Source organism: Erigeron canadensis, chromosome 3, assembly GCF_010389155.1.
Source record: "Erigeron canadensis isolate Cc75 chromosome 3, C_canadensis_v1, whole genome shotgun sequence".
Lineage (NCBI taxonomy): Eukaryota > Viridiplantae > Streptophyta > Magnoliopsida > Asterales > Asteraceae > Erigeron > Erigeron canadensis.
Genome location: NC_057763.1, coordinates 5888584 through 5908015, shown reverse-complemented (window position 1 = coordinate 5908015; position 19432 = coordinate 5888584). Strand labels below are relative to the sequence as shown.

The window sequence follows — 19432 nt, the reverse complement described above, 5'->3', positions numbered from 1 at the left end:
CCCAAAATTTGTATGGGAATACATAATTAAAAAATAATCTAAAGGTGTGGATAAATGGCTCATAATATAGGATCTAATTTACATTATCTTAATTGGGTATGCGGTAGAGAGCCCTCACACCCTCAATACCTTGTAGGAGAATAAATCTCCAATTAAACTGCTTAAAAACACAACATTTAATTGAAATAAACTTCTACCCTTCAGCAAGACTCGAACTTGGATTTTGCTATGTGAGAATGTGAGATTCCTTGTATCATGGAGCTATTTGGTCGTTGGTGGGAATACATAATATCAAAGAAAATCAGTTTATACTTTGTAACTTTTTTGTAGTATATTTGTCATGAGTAATGATATGATAAATATGTTTATTAGGTATAATTTAGGCACATAATTTTTAATTATATAATATATATATATATATTCTACATTTTGATGGTATTTATTTTTTCTATATATATTGAGATTTATATAGTTGTATATTCAAAACGTGTATTTTGGAAGGAACACGCAAGTCCTTGGTATATATAGTTGTATATTAGGGCCTATTTTATATGTATTGCACATTTGCAAGAGGTCTTAAAAATTCACGAGACTGTCTATGATATAGAAGTATTTCAGATTCTGATATGTGGACCATAAATGATTAGTTATATATAATTATGAGAAAATGATCCGTACCGCAGACTTTACCAAAGTTTAGGTACTGTCACATTAAAAAAAGTTACATATTAAACATTTGAATTTGATAAACATACACAACCCCCTGAATTTTACATAACCCCCCCCCCCCCCCTAAATTTTACATAATCTCTCTCTGCTTTACCTAAGATAGGTACTGCATGCTTTACCTAACATTTCCCCTATGATTATATATTCCGGCCTAAATCGATTTTAGTCCAGACTACAACTTCTTACAGACTATACGTTCTATAGATAGTAAGAAACTAAGTAAGAAAATCAGCATGTAACTTATCACGAAGTTGTTTCATCATTTGGACGTTGTAACAAGTCACTGATATGATATAGCATGATCTATTGGATTTGATCCATATAGAGAAAAAAAAAGACATGATAAAAACTAAGAAATATGATAAATGCTAAAAAGAATATATAATCATACATTGATCAGTATTCAGTGATCACCCAAAATAACAATCAAAATCTTTTTTCATGCTAGCCACTCCCCATCCATCCCTTCAATTTCACCTATGTCCATGCTGCATTTGCAAAATTTTAACAGCATAATGTTAGATATAAAAACATTATAATTGTACTCTTACTATTAGATTTTATAATACGGGCTGACATTCTTTATATTTTATTGCATAAAATACAGGGTTGAGCTTTTCATAAGATACAAGTCTTTTAATGCATGTTAATGACAACCCTCAAGGCTGTAGTTAGAATTTTTGATAAACATTAACTAGTCAAATAAACATATGCAAAAAACAAGATATCCATACGTGCACAATCAATTTTTATCCTTTACACTATCAAATGTGCTAACCAGTATCGTACAATGCAACACATTTCAGATTTCCATGCGTGCATCATTTTTATTAACCGTACATCACCAAATATGTTTAACGGTATCATACAATACATACAACACCTTAAAACACGATTGATGTTGTATGACAACAAAAAATAACGGATCATCATCCTTTACTATAATAGAGATATGATGATATGCAATGTTTTGGCACAAGAAGTATGATGATTTTTAACTTTTTAACCAACAATTGTAAAGTAAGAAATGGCCACTGTGTCAGTCCCAGAATCTGAAAATGAGATTAGTGTACTGTACTAGCACAAACTGTGAAATCAGGGGGGTGGGGACCTTTATGGTCTCACCGCATGCCCATGGTTTCCATAAAGTTCCAAATGCAACTATGGGTAGTGTTTTTCCTAAAGATGTCAATGAAAACAACACCAATTTTTCTTAAACTTTTATACTTATCAAAGAAAAAAGTTAAGTAAAATGAATTTATAATGTAAATCTTACCAAGGCAAAGCAGGATCTGGTGAGTATTGATGAGAAAGATGGTGATCAAAGAGGTCTTGATAGCAAGAACTTTCATTTGTATTAATTAACCATGGTGGGAATTCCATAACTTGCTCAAAAGGATGATCATAGTTACCTTCACTAATATTATCATCATCATCTATATGAGAACTAGCAACTTTTCTTTGCTTTTTTGTTCCATTTTCCATTATTACCTCTTTTTTAATAGCATGGTGCATTTCTGATCCTCCTCCTCCTCTTATTGCGACTTCCTTCAAAACAGAAGAGGAAGTCGATGGAGAGGAGGAGGAGGAGCAAACTGACATCGGTGTATGGTAAATTCTTGTACTTAAGTTGTTGAAATCTTGAAAATTGAGATTCAACCCCAAGGTTTGATTAGGGAGTACCAAATCTGGATTGTCATGATTCATTAGTGGTAATGGTGGTGGTAGAGGGACATTTGTTGAAATAGGCCAATGGTTAGGAAATGGATAATTAGTCCCTAAGTAATTGGTTGTGGAAGTGGAGGAATGTTGGTGTGCTTGGAAGTCATGATTAGAAGTTGTTGCTTGTTGTTGCTTCATTGAAGCTCTATGGAACTTAAGGGCAGTAGCTATTTCTCTTCTAGCTTCAGCCATATTCATAAGCCTTTCTTTATAAGGCTTATTGCTATGAAGTCTTCTTCTAACTTGCTTTTTTGGTGGTGGTTGTTGTTGGGTATTATTATGATCAAAATGGCATTCTTTCCTATTTTTATTTACAACTTTGGTTATATCCATTGATCCACAAATTTTGTAGCTACTCTCTAATTTGAAGACAATTTTAGTTGGAATAGAGGTGTGCGAAGAATTATACTACTACATGTTTCCTTTTTAAGTAAGCAAAATATATACAATTTGCAAGAGTTACATGAATTATAAATATCTAGCCTTCAATATTCTAGTTTTTTATTACTAAATAATTCTGAATTTTTAAACTTTAGTTTTATGGTATAAAATAAAACCAACCATGCCCTTTCTTTTCATTAGTATTTACAAATATTGACACAAATCACACATTAGATCTCTTTGTTGTGCCATCTTTATTTTTTAATTTTTTTTTTAGAACAGTAAGGGCTGAATCACGGGTATTCGGACTGGATACTGTAGACCTACCTGATCCCCTCCCCTGCCCGCCCCATCCAGTAAAAACTCCACGAAAGCCGGGAAAATATCTTGGCGGGCAATCACAGGCCGAGAATATCGAACCTGTAACCCATTGGACAAAAGTCCGAACGTCCAACCACTGACATAATCAGTGAAGGACTTTGCCACCTTTATTAGATTCACGTACTTAAATTGTATCCTATATCCCACTTGATACATATAGCAAGCAACAACCTCATTATTTCACCAACTTTTCAAATCCTATCTCTTACGATACTCTTTCTAAAATCCGATCCAATAAATTAAACAATATCAAAAGCTAGCAAACTTCAGAACAAACGCAGTATTTGTAGAGGTTTATGTCTTTTTGAGAAGAACTTAAGGGTTCATTCTTGACATAAGTGATTTAAAAATATATAGTGGTTCAGTCGTTAAAATAATATATATTTTACATAAGATCAATGATAAATTCTCTTAAAAGTTAGTCTAATAATCCTTCTAATAACCTTAAAACATAACATTTCCTCATAAGGAATATGATAAAGAGAAATGATTAATCATTCTAATAAAATAGCCTAAAAATTCTCTTAACTATTGGATTATGACATATGGATAAATCAGGGACAAGATTAGGAAAGAAAATTAGTGAATACCACATGTCATCTTCTTAAAGTATTAGAAGGATTTGTAAGCTATTTTGTTATGAGAATAAGTCATTTTCCTATGATAAATCCTTCTTTACATAAATATATGCATCCAAAAGGAGAGGTTTTCTAATTTCTACAAACGTTCCACACTTATATACCTAACCAAAGGAAACTATGCTACATTTAGCCAACTAATTCATATAACAAGAGTAGTACGTAGATAAGCTATAACGTGTAAGGCCTATCCTTAAGGCATACTTCTTCCCCACTTCTTCCACTATTCATCAGTTTTCTCTTTCCAAGAACACCCTCATCCTTATAATACCCACTTCTTCCCCACTTTTTTTTTTTTGTCGTTTATGGCTTCATCACACGCGGACCACACTCGAAACCCTCCAACCGTGCGTCTGGAAATGGAGGAAACGACCAAGACGCAGCCTCGGACGCCGCCGTGCTTATAACGTCTTCCCGAGGGGCGCGTCCGACGCCGGGAAACGCATGTATAAGCACAGGCCTAACTAACTAGCCCGCATAAGAAATGTAGATTAATATTCGTTAAACATTGATAACTATGAACGCTAATTAACGGACCCACACTCACGCTCAGCCCCTCTCCAAAGACCATATGCGACATAAATCAAAACAATCTAGTCCAAAATCTAATGATTGATCAAATCATAATCATAATCCCATTTCAGGATCATTTCACATATAAGTCAATGCAGGCCAAATATTGTCTTTCGTAACATAATATATGTATTTTTGAGCGTATAATTTTTGAGGGTTATGAAGGATGAAACAGGGCACTTTGGTCATTAGCTTATTTGAAAGGCTAATAATATTTACTTTGTCAGCAAGCTTGTGTATAGTGGGACCAATCTCTAAAGAAAGGCGATGGGAACTGACAGTAGAATCTCCATTATTGTTGTAACGTAATTTCTTAATGCAATATATATGTATCATGTATGTATATATATTATAGGGAAATGCTAAAGAAAACCCTAAGGGCTGTATTTAACATGCATAAAAAAACTTGTATTTTTCTTATTAAAAGTCAGCCTCCTGATTTTCATGGTAAATGTACAAACAATTTATGCACCTTAAACACAGTCCTAAGGGCTGTATTTAGCAAACCCCTAAATTATAACATACATAATATTGCGTAATGCATCGTTAGTTGTGACGGCGACGGTGTAATGATGACCCATTATTGTTGTAACATATTTTATTAATAATGCTATATATATGTATGTAAATAACATACATAATATTGTGCAATGCGTAGATAGTTGTGGCGGCGAAAATGTGTGATTTTAAAACATTAATACTACATTTTATTACCAAAAAATTAATGGGGACATTTTAAAAAATAAATAATTGATAGTGTAATTTTATTAATATTAAGGGGATAATGTATGTGAAAATATTTTAACGGGTGCTAGGTGAAAATATTACACCACTTTTCAACATGTTAAATATAACTTATTGTTTTTTACTCGTATTAGATAGTACTAGCATGGCAATACGGCGGTGGTTGTGGCGGTGAATGTGTGGTGGTGGGGGTGACAATTGGTGATGAAGGCGGCGTCGAGTGGTGTAGATAATTCATGTAAAAGTTATTGATGTAAAAAGTTAATGAAATTAAATTAAAACAAAAGTGATAGTGTAATTTGATTATTAATGTGAAGGAGTAATATATGTGAAAATATTTTAAGAGGTGCTAGATGAAAAATTAAAAATATTGCAGTACATATTTTTTAAACATTTTTAACAATAAGTAGTGAACTGTTTGGGAGTTTATGGTTAAAGTTCTTAAAATATAAAAATAAAATAAAATTTGTGAACTGTTTTATGTTAATCATTTTTTAGGTCTAACTCTAACCCTCTACTTCGCCACCATCCTCACCACCGACCTTCTTTCCTCGTCGCACCACCACCAGCTACCACCATCGCCACCACAGGGGAAACTGTGATTCAGTACAAGCTCCGGCTGATACACTATAAGTGTATTAAATAAAAGGGGCTGATATGGGTGATCGGTGATACGAAGTTATCGGTGATGAAGGTGATATGTATGGGTAATCTAATTGGGAGGCTCCATCCTTAACTGTACATGATTCGTCTTAGCTGTATGAGTATATCATATGTAACTGAAAAAAAGGCAATAAAGCTTTAATAATAATTAGTATTAATGTGCTTCTTTTTATTTGTATTACTTAATAACTAAACATGTAATTTATTGGGTTTTTATGCTATTTATGGGTTAAAATATCAAGATGTGAAAAAATCTAAACTTAAACTTAAATACATGTCAGTCACATCATATATATGAGAAATGAGAATAACATCTATAATTTGATTAATTAACACAACAAACACACACAAATTATGTTAGACCATCCCCGTTCACAACCCAACATAACCATACTATTCATTAAAAAACTCATTTCTCTCTCTTATATTCATCCAACCCAACTAAATCCAATATTTATACTCCCATTAACAACCAAACCAAACATTTTATATTTATATATATATAATAAATAATGATAATAATGCTTTATAATTAATATTTTTTCTTTAAATAATTTTAGATACTTAAAAACACTTATTTAATTTTAAAATTTCAAGTTAATTAAATTTCATCATCAGATATGTTAATTAAATCGAAAAATATTTTATATTTACTATACATATTTAATAAAAGAAATAAGTCATTTACAATATATATGATATTATAAATTCAATTATTAACTGAAAAAGCAAAAAATAAACAAAATAAAGAAAATACATACACATAATTGATACGTCTACTGATGGTGTACATTTGATATTTGAAATGCACTTTCACTTGCCATAAAGTGGCATGGACCATTGACCAACTATGAGTGGGTAGACCAAATGAGTTGGTCACGTAAATGTTTTACAAGGGGGAGGGAGTGGAAGCGGGGAAAGGTTTTACCGGTAGCGGCGCCGTGCGGTAACATCGCAGTCGGGGTTTACCGCTGGAGAGAGAATTGGATTTGCGGGGTGCTTAACAGATTCGGGAAAAGAAGGAGAGAGAAGAGAGAAGCTTGTTGATTGGCTGAACAAAAGCAATTGGGTCCCTACCGATGGTCCTTTTTTCGAGCGATAAAGATTTTTTTAAAAATAAAAAAAAAAATTATGAAGGAAATTTTATTTGTAAAAGATGCAGGTCGAATGGCTATGAAGAAGAAGACTAGATCTAGTTTTTTTTATTATTATATTATAATACATATGAAATTTCATTTTTAACCCCTGTATTTTTGAAAGTGTTCTTTTTCAGCTCTTTAAATTTAATTTAATTTATTTATTTTGTTAAGTATGTTGTAATGAAAAAGAAATGATAAGGTATTATAAATAAATGAAAAGGAAATGAAATGTTATTAAAAATAAATGAAAAAGAAATGATGAGTTGGAGATTGGGGAAAGATGGGGGAAAATGGCGCCAGTAATTTGATGAAGATGGGGGATAATTGAGGTGAAAAGTTTTGATTGGTTAGTGTTGGGGGAAAAAAGGTGACCACTCCCTCCCCCCTAATATTATTGATTTCAACTTTTTACCCGACCAAACGAATACATTTCCTCCGATGGGGATGGTCTTAAGTCCAACCGGTCTAAAATGAAAAGGAAAAGTTTACTCTATGAAAGTTTATGGCAAATGTTTTGAGTTAAAATTTTTGGGATAACACTTACCCGTACGTATAACGTTCCAAGTAGTGAAAGCTAATATTCGAACTCGGTTTAGGTATTAATGTAACACGATGTCTAATCATTAACCTTGTCGTTCATATATAGATACGAGAGTAACCACGTTGCAGCGGCGAGTTGGTGGGGGTGATAGCTAGGTCATAGATATGTCATAAAGTGTGATAGGTCATAGGAGTTGATATGACATAGAGTATGATGGTCAAATGTCTGAGCCGTACGCACTCCGTCCTCAGATTTAAAAATTCTTCGAAAGTATATCGAATGACATCTCTAATGAAAGAGCATGAAGTTTAAGAACACCCATATAATTTTTATAATTTATCGATATACGGTTTTTGAAATAAAGAATTTTGAATGAATTGGAAGAATAAATGATTTATGGATGAGACTATGAGAGAAAAAAACATGATTGGTTGAGATTTGAGAAGAAAGAAATGATATTATAGTTATTTTAGGTAAATATAAAATAAATAGGAAAGACATTTAGGAGAAGTACTTAAAATTAATATTGATAATTTAAATTCAATGTTGAAAATTTAGAGGAAATCTGTTTTATAATATAGTATATATATATAGATATATATAAAAAATTTTGAAGTGGATAAAATCATCATATTTTTTCTAAAATAAATAATTGACCAATAAGATTAATGTCTAGTGGTAGAACAGATAACCTGGACCATTTTGTGAGAATACATGAAACTAGACACCTGCTAAATTCAGAATTTTGCCATACTATTCTCTACTGATTTCACTCTCTTGATCAGTTACTATTCATTGATTTTATTTCCAATAATAGTACAGAGTGTGTAGCTATTTACATTACATTACATTTTCATACACCAAATGGAGAATGACAGATGCGTCGCTGTTGACATATTTTATATATTAGAGTTAATTTACAAGTCAGTAATAACGTACGGTAAAACAGTAACTAGGAATATACACATCATCTAGAAAAATTGTCACTGCGAGCACGACACAGTGGAAACCACACTAAACATTTTCCTACCTAGTATGATCACATTGAAATCACACTTGTAACTACAACGACAAACAAAAAAGAATACACAACACGCACATAGCTTCACGGGCTCACAGCGTGATGGATGTCAAAGCCACCAACCTGATCATCATTTCACACCCAAAAACCAACAACATGGAATCTCTTATGACTACGACGTGGAGACATGCCCATACCGTCCCCTCTTATGCAGGAAATTAATTACTGTTTGATCACTGTTAGTATACTCATGGGAAATTATTATTTTTCAAACACAATGATTTGGAAATTATTTTTCTTAAGGACAGTGGTTCAGATGAAAAATGGTTATTTGGTTCTATATTTAAGGTAAAATGAAATTGCAAATATTCATGTAAAAAATATGTTTTCAGATTCTATCTAAAATATAAAAGAACTTCCGGCCTTTTTCAAGAAGCATGAATCGAATCCTCGAACTTTGTCTCCAAAGAAAAATACATTATCCAATTGATCCAAATGTTACAAAGGAAATTTCTGTAATGATTCAGCTAGATTCCCCTATAAGCAAGCATGTTAAACAAATAGATCAAAGATATGTCACTTTTAGGCAGTTAGTGATCTTCATCTTTTAGTAATAAACAAAACAAAAACAATGAAATACCCCTATCTTATAATATTGCACCATCTAATGTGACTTTACAGATTGATAATGGTGTACAAAAATTGCCATGGTGGTTGAAGTATTGATGTGACAAGTCTTTGTGAAAGGAGGTCCAATAGGACTCAACATGACACGCCTTATTATAAAGTGTTCATACACAATATTTTACCTTTCATATTCTAAAATATTAAAATGTCATATATGTTTATGATACTATTACTTACCTTATCAAAACTTTAAAATGACAGTTGATCTTACAGACTTGGATTATAATATTTGTTTTTGTAATATCCCCTTCAAAAGCTAAACTACGTAATTGATTGTATTTGATAATAAACTGGATACAACTAAAAAATAGTTTCTTGAATAAGAATACAACTTCCTTCATGCTTTTTACACGGGAGGCTATATTGATATCATACAATTTGATAAACTTATCATTCACTAAAATTTTTATAACATTCTATTATATTATATATAGTAAGTATATTTTTCTATAATCTCTCTCCAACGAATCAAATTAGCCAAAGGTACCCATGGTTATGGACCCGAATCCATTATTATGGAACATTTTCTTTTCCAAGTGAAATCATAATTATGGTAAGGCAATTAAAGTTCATGATACTAGTGTCAATTTTATAGGGCGCTTTTGGTTAATAGACTGTTTTAGCAATTGAAATCTAACAAAAAAAAAAAAGACTGTTTTAGCAATTGAAATCTAACAAAAAAAAAAAATTGGAATTTAAAGAAATTAAATTTAACATAATATATTTTATCTTTGTTAAATTTAACATAATATACTTTATCTTTGTTTCTTCCCCCGTCCCTAAGGAATGAAAATTCCAACAAATAAGAAGCGTTTACATTCCAACAGCAAAAAATTTCTTCCATTTTTCAACAACCAAACACAGTAATGAATGCAAATCATTTTAATTATCTCAAATTTTTTGAACCAAATGCGACCTTAATATTCTTGTTGGTTGAACCAAACATGACCTTAGTACTCTTGTTGGTGGTAATTCAGTAGGCCACATACAATAATAACTTTGGAACATATACTATAATAAATTACATAAAAAAAAACAGGAAAAGTATCACATGACAACGTAAAATAAAACAAAACCTCATATCATTAACATGGAAATTTTATAAAGACGATATGTTGAACTTGATTTTCATATTAGTAAAAACTAATAAGATAATGACGGTTGCAATGTATAAACTTGATTTTGATATTAGTAAAATAAAAATCACACATACGGACCGTGAATTTACCCTCCATGCTTTGAGCATGTATGATTGTCGTGTATTATACGTGCACATATTAGATTAAGCATTTACATCCGGGGTTAATAATAAGACTATGGATGAATAACTAAGCATGGGATATAGATTGGCATCAAGAAAATGTGAATATTGTTTGATAGCTATATCTCTTTCAGGGGTGTCATGACTTAGGAAGTCAAATGGTGCAGACTTGCTAGTGTCCACTAACGGATCCCACCTATAGCCCGGTCTTTCTGGCAATGTAACAGTAGATGGTAAATGGCTAGTGTTAAAGGCGATATAGAGTTCTCCATTTACGGAGTCCTTCTGCATCATATATCCACATCAAGCGCATGATAATCAGATTCTTGGTAGTGAAAAGATCAACATATAATGGTAGACACACTCCAAGAGCTATATGAGCCCCCCCCCCCCCCCCCCCCCCCCCCCTTTTGAGTTTTATTAAACTAATATCGCTTTTGACATACTTTTTATTTATTAAAAAGAAAAAGTAGAAGTTTGAATCTTTTGACAGCAAGTGTATGGGTCAACCCAACACGGTATGAAGAAGCCATTTAACTTGACCTAAACACCGTTTTGACATGTTAAAATAGCAAACCATACAAATCACTTATGCATAAGTATACAGTAATTGGTGAATGAAACTGCATACCAAGGTGAAGGCCACAAATCTACTTGCTTCAGACCAATCTGGAGTTTCAGGAACATGTCCATGCCACTGCAACCTATCTGCTGTTGGGAAGTCATTTAAGCCAAGTGCCTCACATTCACTGTTAAAATCACAAGCATTTTAGAAAATTGACATATGCGATTTGCAAGTACAAACAATTATGCTACTCATATTTAAATGAATGTCCTTACTGGCGGAAATTGGTAACTAGACGACAGAATCTGAAAAAGTCAGATGACGACTCTTCTTTCTTATCCCATTGAAAGTAATTCATCTGCAGAAAAGAAGCTATTCTTAGCTCATAAAAAAATGGTTCTATCGTAGAAACTGATATTTCATTATGAAACAGGATATTACATAGTTATCATGGCAATATGTGTTGTTGTTTCCCCCTTTTGTGTGACCATATTCATCACCCATGTGTATCATGGGCACACCCTGGAGAGCAAAAAATTACAATATATGCATCATAATCATACTAGCAATCATTAGCCAAGTTCAGAAACTTACTTGTGAAACCATTAGACAAAGAAAAAAGTTCTTCATTTGCCGTTTCCTCAACCTCTTTACCGAGATGCTAGCAAACTCTCCCTCCTAAATGGTCATATATTTATGTCAAAAAGAATCTGAACTGGATTGATGTAACAAATAGTTAAATGCTAGTAAGAAATTAAATGACATTAGAGATACAAATTTACTTGTCCGCAATTCCAGCTGTTATTGTGACTATCCCCATCTTTATTGTCTTCTCCATTTGCCACGTTATGTTTGTCATTGTACGTAACTAAGTCAGCTAGTGTAAAGCCATCATGAGCGCATATGAAGTTTATACTGTTCCATGGTTTCCTACCACCTTCCTGGTGCATCACACAAAGAACAGTAAAGTACATCATGAAGTGATGTAGCATAGTTACAAGGTACATCCAGAATTAAGCCACGGGAAGAAGAAGATACCTGGTATAGATTAGGGCTACCACAAAGGCATTCAGCAAAAGCACCTGAAAATCCATCTGTACCCTTGATAAACTGCCTTACTGTATCGCGATACTGAAATAATGAAAAGGAACGAAGTGGTAATTCATGTACTGTAGATATATGTGCAATGAAGCCTGTTATACAAATGTAAAACACATTCAAAATTTCGAAATAGAAGTAGATTTGTATGTTATATTCATAGTAATGTATTTATGATCTATTAAATACGTAGCTGTAACCTTTAGAAAGAAATAACATCTGGATAATGAAAAATGAGCATTAAAGTACAAAACTAGTTGTGGATAGACCTTTCCATTCCATTCCGACCAAATGCCCCAATGAGGAAACGCTCCAACTTGATAAAGGCCACCACAGTCCCATGCTTCAGCTATAAGCTGTTGGAAATTAAATGAAGTTAACTCAGTTAGCTTGGGGCAAGATACAACTAAAGCCTAAAATCTTTAGTAAATCTTATAAAGCAAGGCGAAGCATACATAAATGTGTATTCAGAAAAAAATATATCAACAGCAATTGGATTAGGAACCTCTCAACTTGGTTTTTAACTTGATATGTCATGTTGGTAATATGTGAAAACAGGAAAAACAAATAGGTAAAATAAAGGACCAATGACTTTTTCTTCTCACAAAATACTGAGCATGACAGCCTGTAAACCAACTTGAGAAGATCTTAATCCACAGACATGAAAACTGTTAAGTCTCTATAGTATCGGAAGATTATCAATAATTGTTTGTTCTCCAAAGTGACACTAAAATAGATCAACGTTTAGCTAAAATATAGCACACGATTTATTAACTTATGTCACACCCACACAAATTACCTTCACTCCTCGAAGTATCGGGTCATTGCTAATCATGTCAATTAATGGTGGGCTGCTGAGAGGTGAGCCAGTTGTCAGCAAATCATCTTCCAATTGATTCCCATATACATTTACTGAATCCCATAGGCTGAAATCAGAAGGCAGAGAAGTGTAAATATATGCTAGCTTCCTTAATATCACGCGCCAAGAGTCAGAGATGGTAGACCATATATGATAACCTGCTGCCTCTTGTCATGATAGAAGCAAGATCAAACCGAAATCCATCTACATGCATTTCTGTTACCCAATATCTGTCAGGGGTTTCATAAAGTATAACTTAATTTCATCACAGGTAAGAATGAAAAGGTGTATAGTATATTATCTACCTCAAGGAATCTACTATGAATCGGCGTACAACTGGATGGTTGCAATTGAAGGTGTTTCCACAACCTGAATAGTTATAAAATTCTCCCTGAAAAACCATAGACTAATATCAGTTTTAGAATAGGATATACAAAAAGTACAACTAAATTAAAAGCTGATTTTTGCAAATATAATGCAGCTTTAAGGCAATAATGATGTAATAGTCACCCAATATCCATCTACACTCATATACCTCCAACTTATGAGTGTAATAGTGCAATAATGGTGCCATACCTTAGGTGCAAGCATATAAAAGACACTGTTATCAACACCTCGAAAGGACAAAATGGGACCATTTTCATTCCCTTCAGCAGTATGATTAAAAACCACATCCATGAGCACCTGAAGAAATCTGAATTAGAAAGAGATTACGACAAACTTAGAGAAACAATCTAAATCCATGTTGAAATCTTGTCACCTCAATTCCACGTTTGTGCGCCTCTTTAACAAGCTGTTTGAACTCATTTACTGCATCAAGGCCACAATTACGAGCACCAGCAGATGCATATCTCAGCATTGGTGAAAAATAGTTTATAGTCGAATACCCCCAGTAATTCAGCCTAAACAAAAAACAATTATAACTATCCATATGATGTACTGCACTAAAGCAAAATTTGAGCTCGTACATGCAACTTGCATTCAATGTATGACAAACTAAAATCACTTAGATTATCGTAAGCTTAATGCAACTTCGTTGGGGATATCCGGAAAAAAATGCCATATTTCCTAGGAAGGCGAAACTTATGTACCTATAGTCACCCAATACAGGATTGTAGGTGAAGTACTCCAGCTCATTGAACTCATGACATGGCATTAACTCTATGCAGTTGACACCAAGTTCCTACACCGAAAGTAAGAATATTAACAACACATCGCAGTTCAAAATTCAAGCTTTCATGATTCTCAATATGAAGTAAACTTTGATAATAGTACCCAATGGTGCTAAAGCCATTACTGGAAATAGCATATGAGATCCCAATATATCAGCTTTAAGAGCATTAATAGTTTAGTAACTGTTAAAAGAATAAAAGAATTAAGAGGGGAAAGGAATGAGAACTCTAAACAAGGAAAAAGAATCTCATATACAGATATCAGCTTTCCTAGTTTACTATTTTAGTTGGTGATATACTGAATTAATTTTTCATTTCAAACTCACTGGAGTAGCAAAGATGAACCCAAAAAATTAGAAATATTGAAACTGGACATATGAAACATAAACAGGCACAATGTTAGGGTGACATTGTCCTTCCACGGCCTACAATCGTTTTAAGGATTAGCAAGGCCAAATTACCAAAACTGCAAATTTTACTGTTATTGTTCTTTGGAATCACAAGAAGAATGAAGTGTCCAATTAGACAATTAAACTATGATTATGTCTACAGGCCAAACGCCACATACTGGTGCCAACTTGTGGCAGTTTTTTATTAAGGAAAAAAAAAACATCTCTAATAATTTCCACTATCGACTCAGATTTAGGAGACGAATATGAAATAATAAAGCCATTGGTAGTAATTTGCAAAAATTAACTTAGTCAAACACCTATTACCTTTGACGTTGAAAAGATGAACTCTGGATCCATAATGTTATTTTATGATAATTTGATTTGTTTTCAATCGTAATGCATATAGATTAAACTCTGGTGACACATGAAAATTGCATGAATGATCCAAGGCATAATAATTCCTTCTGAAGTTTACATTATTGTGAAAAAAAAAATGAATTTCCTTATGTACAGAAATGGTTATTTGCTTGGTGCGGGCTTTGGAGAAAAGAAAATGCATTGGCAGAATTTCGCTTTTGACTTTAAAAGAACTGAAAGTATGAAAAGTTATACGAACATGGAGTATCATCTCAAAGTTTCGCGGAAGACCTAATTACATAAGTGCCATCAGAAATTCAGAATCAAGATTTAACCACAATCTGGACTTTCTGATAATATTAATTAAAAATGAGTTAATTAATTTATACAAGTCAGGAAGACCAAACTGGATAAAATAACTAAAATAACTTCAAATTGTTAAAACTAGTATTTTCATCAATATTTGTCAATAACGCTATGTCTTGGAACCATAATCATTAAAAAATGATACCAATGCAATAGTAATGCCCTTTTCAACAATTCAACTATTAATCAATATTTAAGTGAAAGGATGTTATCATGATAATAATACAGGCAACATGAGTAATTTAATTTAATGATCATAGGAACATAAAGTAGTTTATTAATGTCGATGATAGTGAATATCAACAGGTGAATCTTCAGCTTTTTTTCTAAAAGCTATTACCACGGAGTAGTTTGGGAACCCTTGTATAAGCTAGATGAATGATTTGTTGTTTTAGCATGTCTACCAAGTATTGCCACATATTCTAGTTTCAAAACACTTTCTAGGTTTAAAATCCAGTAAACTGCAGAATCACTAAAAGAAAAGAAGTCTGTCATATTCAATGGTTGTTGTTGTTCTAGTATGTCGTCGGAAAATTTTTTTATTATACATTACAAGATTAAGACTGGAATTCCACATTGTATTATAGTATACTTTATGTAGAAATTTGTCCAAAACGTTATGTCAAATAAATTAATAGGACTAGACACTATATGAGATAGTTGATCCAGGGTGGGGAATATATGGGGAAGAAAATAAACTAGCGCTGGAATTATATGGGCAGTGGATAAGGGTGCAACCAGCCAGTCAGTCAGCCGTGCAGGCTATATATGATTATATGAAAGAACAAACGTCCAAGAAAGTACTTTCAAATTCCATCAATCAATATGAAGAATCATTAACCTATATGTACGTCGACAATTAGGGACATTAAACAATAACGATTCACTGAAACTATTTCAAATTTTAAAATATGAAGTATCAAATTTTAAAGTATGGGATGTAGAGAAGCATGTCCTAGTACATCACTGAAAATAGACATTAATTAAAGATGATGGTGTTAACACCCCCTTAATAGATTGTATTTATCAAGAAAAGGTAGGAAAAACACACACAAACAAAGAACCAAGAGTGCTTATAAGTGCTTAGCTGGTGACCATGAAGAAACACAGTTAAGTTTGGTTAGACTCGATACAACCTTTCAGGAGATCAACTGTCTGACCCTTCCAGAAACTTGGCTTTAACTGATACATCACAGAAGGCAACTACCTCTGTTGTGCTATATCTATATTTATGGGAGAAACACAGAATCATACACAAAGGGAACTCATTTAACATATCTAGGTTACGCAGCTTTATCCATATCTTCGGGGAAAACATATAGAATCATACATAAAGATGCTAACTCTAACGCTAGATTGGGACCAGGTAAAGTATATTCATCATGTACCTTCAAATGATCAAGTTTGTCCACTACACCAAGGTAAGTGCCACGGGATTCTGTATTACTGGACTCATGTCTCGTAAATCCACGAACATGCATTTCATAAATTACCATATCTCTTTGTGACAGTGCCAGAGGTAGATCCCCTTCCCAATCAAACTATATCAAAGAAAAAATTGATCATGCAAAGAGCACAAGTCAATTTTTGCACGATGTGGTCTAATCTAGAACAACATAAAGCAAGAAAAATAAAAGTGATCCCCTTTTTACTATATTAAATTAAATGTGACATTTAGGTAAACTCTAGGAAGCAAATTACCCTTAACAATGTAGTGATAACTTCTTGTGCTCAAATTTACAAAAGTGCATGTATGATAAAATGTATTTCCATGTCCACTTGTAATTCTACATTTTATTAAATACATATTGCCTTATCTTTTACGATTTTCATCTATGACCAATACACAAGATTAAGCAATGTCCCAAATCTTTGTGATTTTAGTCTATTAGCAATTAGACTTGAGAAATTGAAATGGTCAAGAATAATATGTAAATAGCTGCGGTGTCCAGTATCGTTTCAAATTAATACCTCATCAATAGAAGGAATTTTCCCGGCCATTTGGCTCCAGCAATCATTGTCAGGTCCCATAACACCAAACTCCCCCCTGCTTACAACAGCCTAAATAAAATAACAAAAAGGTCAAGGCCCATGACTTTTTAGAAAATACTAAATTGAGCAAGTGTACAAGCGTGTCCAGGTCCCATGTTACAAGCACACGTAAAGGAAAGAGAATATTTTATCTAGACATTTTGGATTACAATATAACATGTAATAGATGAAACAAAAAACTAACTTTGGCATAAGGATCTAATAAGATCTGCGAAGAATCATAGTAGTGCCCTTCCTCAGGAGAAAACTCCCCAGAAAATTTATAGCCATAGAGCATATCTGTAAAATCTCCCTTCAGAAAGACGTGCCACACATCTCCAGTCTTATTGGTAAGTTGATCCAGGGGTATATCCTTGGTAACTCTTTTCTGCATGAAATGAAATAAATGAGACAACTGGTCCAATATACTTGCAAAACTACAAAAAAGTTGTTGGTATGTAAACAAGAATTTCTAACAATCTTCTAATCATTAGAATGATGGTACACTTGTCATGTGCTTCTAAGAAAGCATGATTCAAGAAAAGCCTTTATATCTATTCGGCTATGGTTAAATTCTCAAACTAGTGAACAACCCATTAATAAGGAAGCTATATCGATTAGCTCACGGTGTCAGCCCAATTTATATGTGTATCAATGTAAAGGAATCTAAGCACATAACATATAGGCGGAATATCAGTTGCGTCTAATGTGCCATCAAAACAGAAATCTTAACAATATGGCTTCATGATGTCTTATGCTAATCTAGGTGTTTCATGGAATTTAGGATCGCCATTTTCATTCATTTAAAAACTCGATTTAAGGATACACAGAGGGCATACCAACATTTCATATCAAGTTACACCACTAAATAAATTTATATATTTTACCAATTAAACTTGATGTTAGAATGTATACTCTGAATGCATGCTATCTACAAGGACACATGTTTAGTTAGCAAAATCCAAAAGGTAATAATAATACCTGAGGCAAATCAGATGGAGACATCAAACACAAAGTAGCTGACGTGGCATTACGCGAATAAATAGCGAAATTAACTCCATCATCAACGGCAGTTGCACCAAACGGCGTCGGACTACCGCTTAAAACCTCAAACTGCGGCGGCGATACTTTCGGTTTCTCTTTCTCAACCACCACCGCCTCCGCCGTTTCCAAATCCAGCCCTCGGCTACCGGGGCCAATTGCGTTGACCGTCAACGCATTGTTATAGTTACGAGTTTTTTGAAATTTGATAGGGTTTGTGAAATCGAATTTGTGAAATGAAGGAGAAAAAGAAGAAGAAAATGTGAGATTTTTTGGTGTGTGAAATTGGATGATGTTTTCTGTTAGTGAAGAGTTCATTGATAGATGCTTCGAGATTTGTGTGATTCAGTAGCAGTGAAGCAGAGTGTTTAAAAATGAATGAATCTTCTTTATATTTTTTTTCCATTAATATTTGATTCATTAAAATTCTATCCTCTCCTCAAAAGTGGAACAAATAACCAAGGATATTTCCAACAGTTATCCCAACTTAATAGTGAAGTCTTGAAGTTTTGGATAATATTAACTTTTGATTTTTATCTAAGAGTTAAGATTTAAAATTTATACATAAGATTTTTCTCAAAGAATCTTAATCCAACAAATAAACATACATTTTTTGAATTTTACGTCTGTCAAAACAAGTCTATTTCAAAGGTATCGTAAATCGTAATAACTTAGAACATTAAAAATGTGTATTCAAACGATTATAAACATTTTAATAATAAATAGATATAATTATTCACATTTGAATCATTTCTTAACATTTAAATGTGATACTCGAATTCGGATAATAATCTAAAAAAAAGGCAAACAATGTCTAACATTAAACCTTTATGTTTTAACTTGATAGATAAAATTATATAATAAGTGACGAGAATGGTATCCGTGCGTTGCGGCGGTGATGAAGGTGATGGCGGGGCGGTGATGGGGTGATCTACTTGATGGGCTCCGCCCTTAGCCGTACGGGCTCCACCCTCGGATTTAAAAGTTCGTCGAAAGTATATCGGATGACCACTCTAACGAAAGAGCATGAAATTTTAAAAATACTCATATAATTTTTATAATTTATCGATG

At 33.1% G+C, this 19432-nt stretch overlaps 2 protein-coding genes across 2 annotated transcripts; both read right to left on the bottom strand.

The window, feature by feature from the left end:
• Positions 1–1069: 1069 nt before the first annotated feature.
• On the bottom strand, positions 1070–2828 carry LOC122593843. Its single transcript, XM_043766290.1, has 2 exons — positions 2006–2828; positions 1070–1217 (listed from the first exon to the last, which is right to left on the bottom strand). Exons 1-2 carry the CDS (start codon positions 2782–2784, stop codon positions 1169–1171), a joined length of 828 nt encoding a protein of 275 aa, XP_043622225.1. The 5' UTR covers positions 2785–2828; the 3' UTR covers positions 1070–1168.
• A 7552-nt stretch (positions 2829–10380) lies between these two features.
• LOC122592892 (isoamylase 1, chloroplastic) lies at positions 10381–18726 on the bottom strand. Its single transcript, XM_043765217.1, has 18 exons — positions 18302–18726; positions 17526–17708; positions 17261–17350; positions 16678–16830; positions 14094–14185; positions 13763–13904; positions 13579–13686; positions 13308–13393; positions 13161–13232; positions 12943–13069; positions 12413–12499; positions 12084–12176; positions 11828–11986; positions 11640–11723; positions 11487–11567; positions 11321–11403; positions 11112–11229; positions 10381–10765 (listed from the first exon to the last, which is right to left on the bottom strand). Exons 1-18 carry the CDS (start codon positions 18677–18679, stop codon positions 10502–10504), a joined length of 2400 nt encoding a protein of 799 aa, XP_043621152.1. The 5' UTR covers positions 18680–18726; the 3' UTR covers positions 10381–10501.
• Positions 18727–19432: the final 706 nt, after the last annotated feature.

What these genes read in the sequence shown, in the direction of transcription:
- LOC122593843 (XM_043766290.1), bottom strand. Translation starts at nt 2,784, where the DNA reads ATGGATATAACCAAAGTTGTAAATAAAAATAGGAAAGAATGCCATTTT. An exon ending in CCAGATCCTGCTTTGCCTTG is followed by an intron (nt 1,218 to 2,005) that starts GTAAGATTTACA and finishes TTGCAAATGCAG; the next exon opens with CATGGACATAGGTGAAATTG.
- LOC122592892 (XM_043765217.1), bottom strand. Translation starts at nt 18,679, where the DNA reads ATGAACTCTTCACTAACAGAAAACATCATCCAATTTCACACACCAAAA. An exon ending in ATCATGACAAGAGGCAGCAG is followed by an intron (nt 13,070 to 13,160) that starts GTTATCATATAT and finishes TTCTGATTTCAG; the next exon opens with CCTATGGGATTCAGTAAATG. An exon ending in GGTCGGAATGGAATGGAAAG is followed by an intron (nt 12,177 to 12,412) that starts GTCTATCCACAA and finishes TCATTATTTCAG; the next exon opens with TATCGCGATACAGTAAGGCA.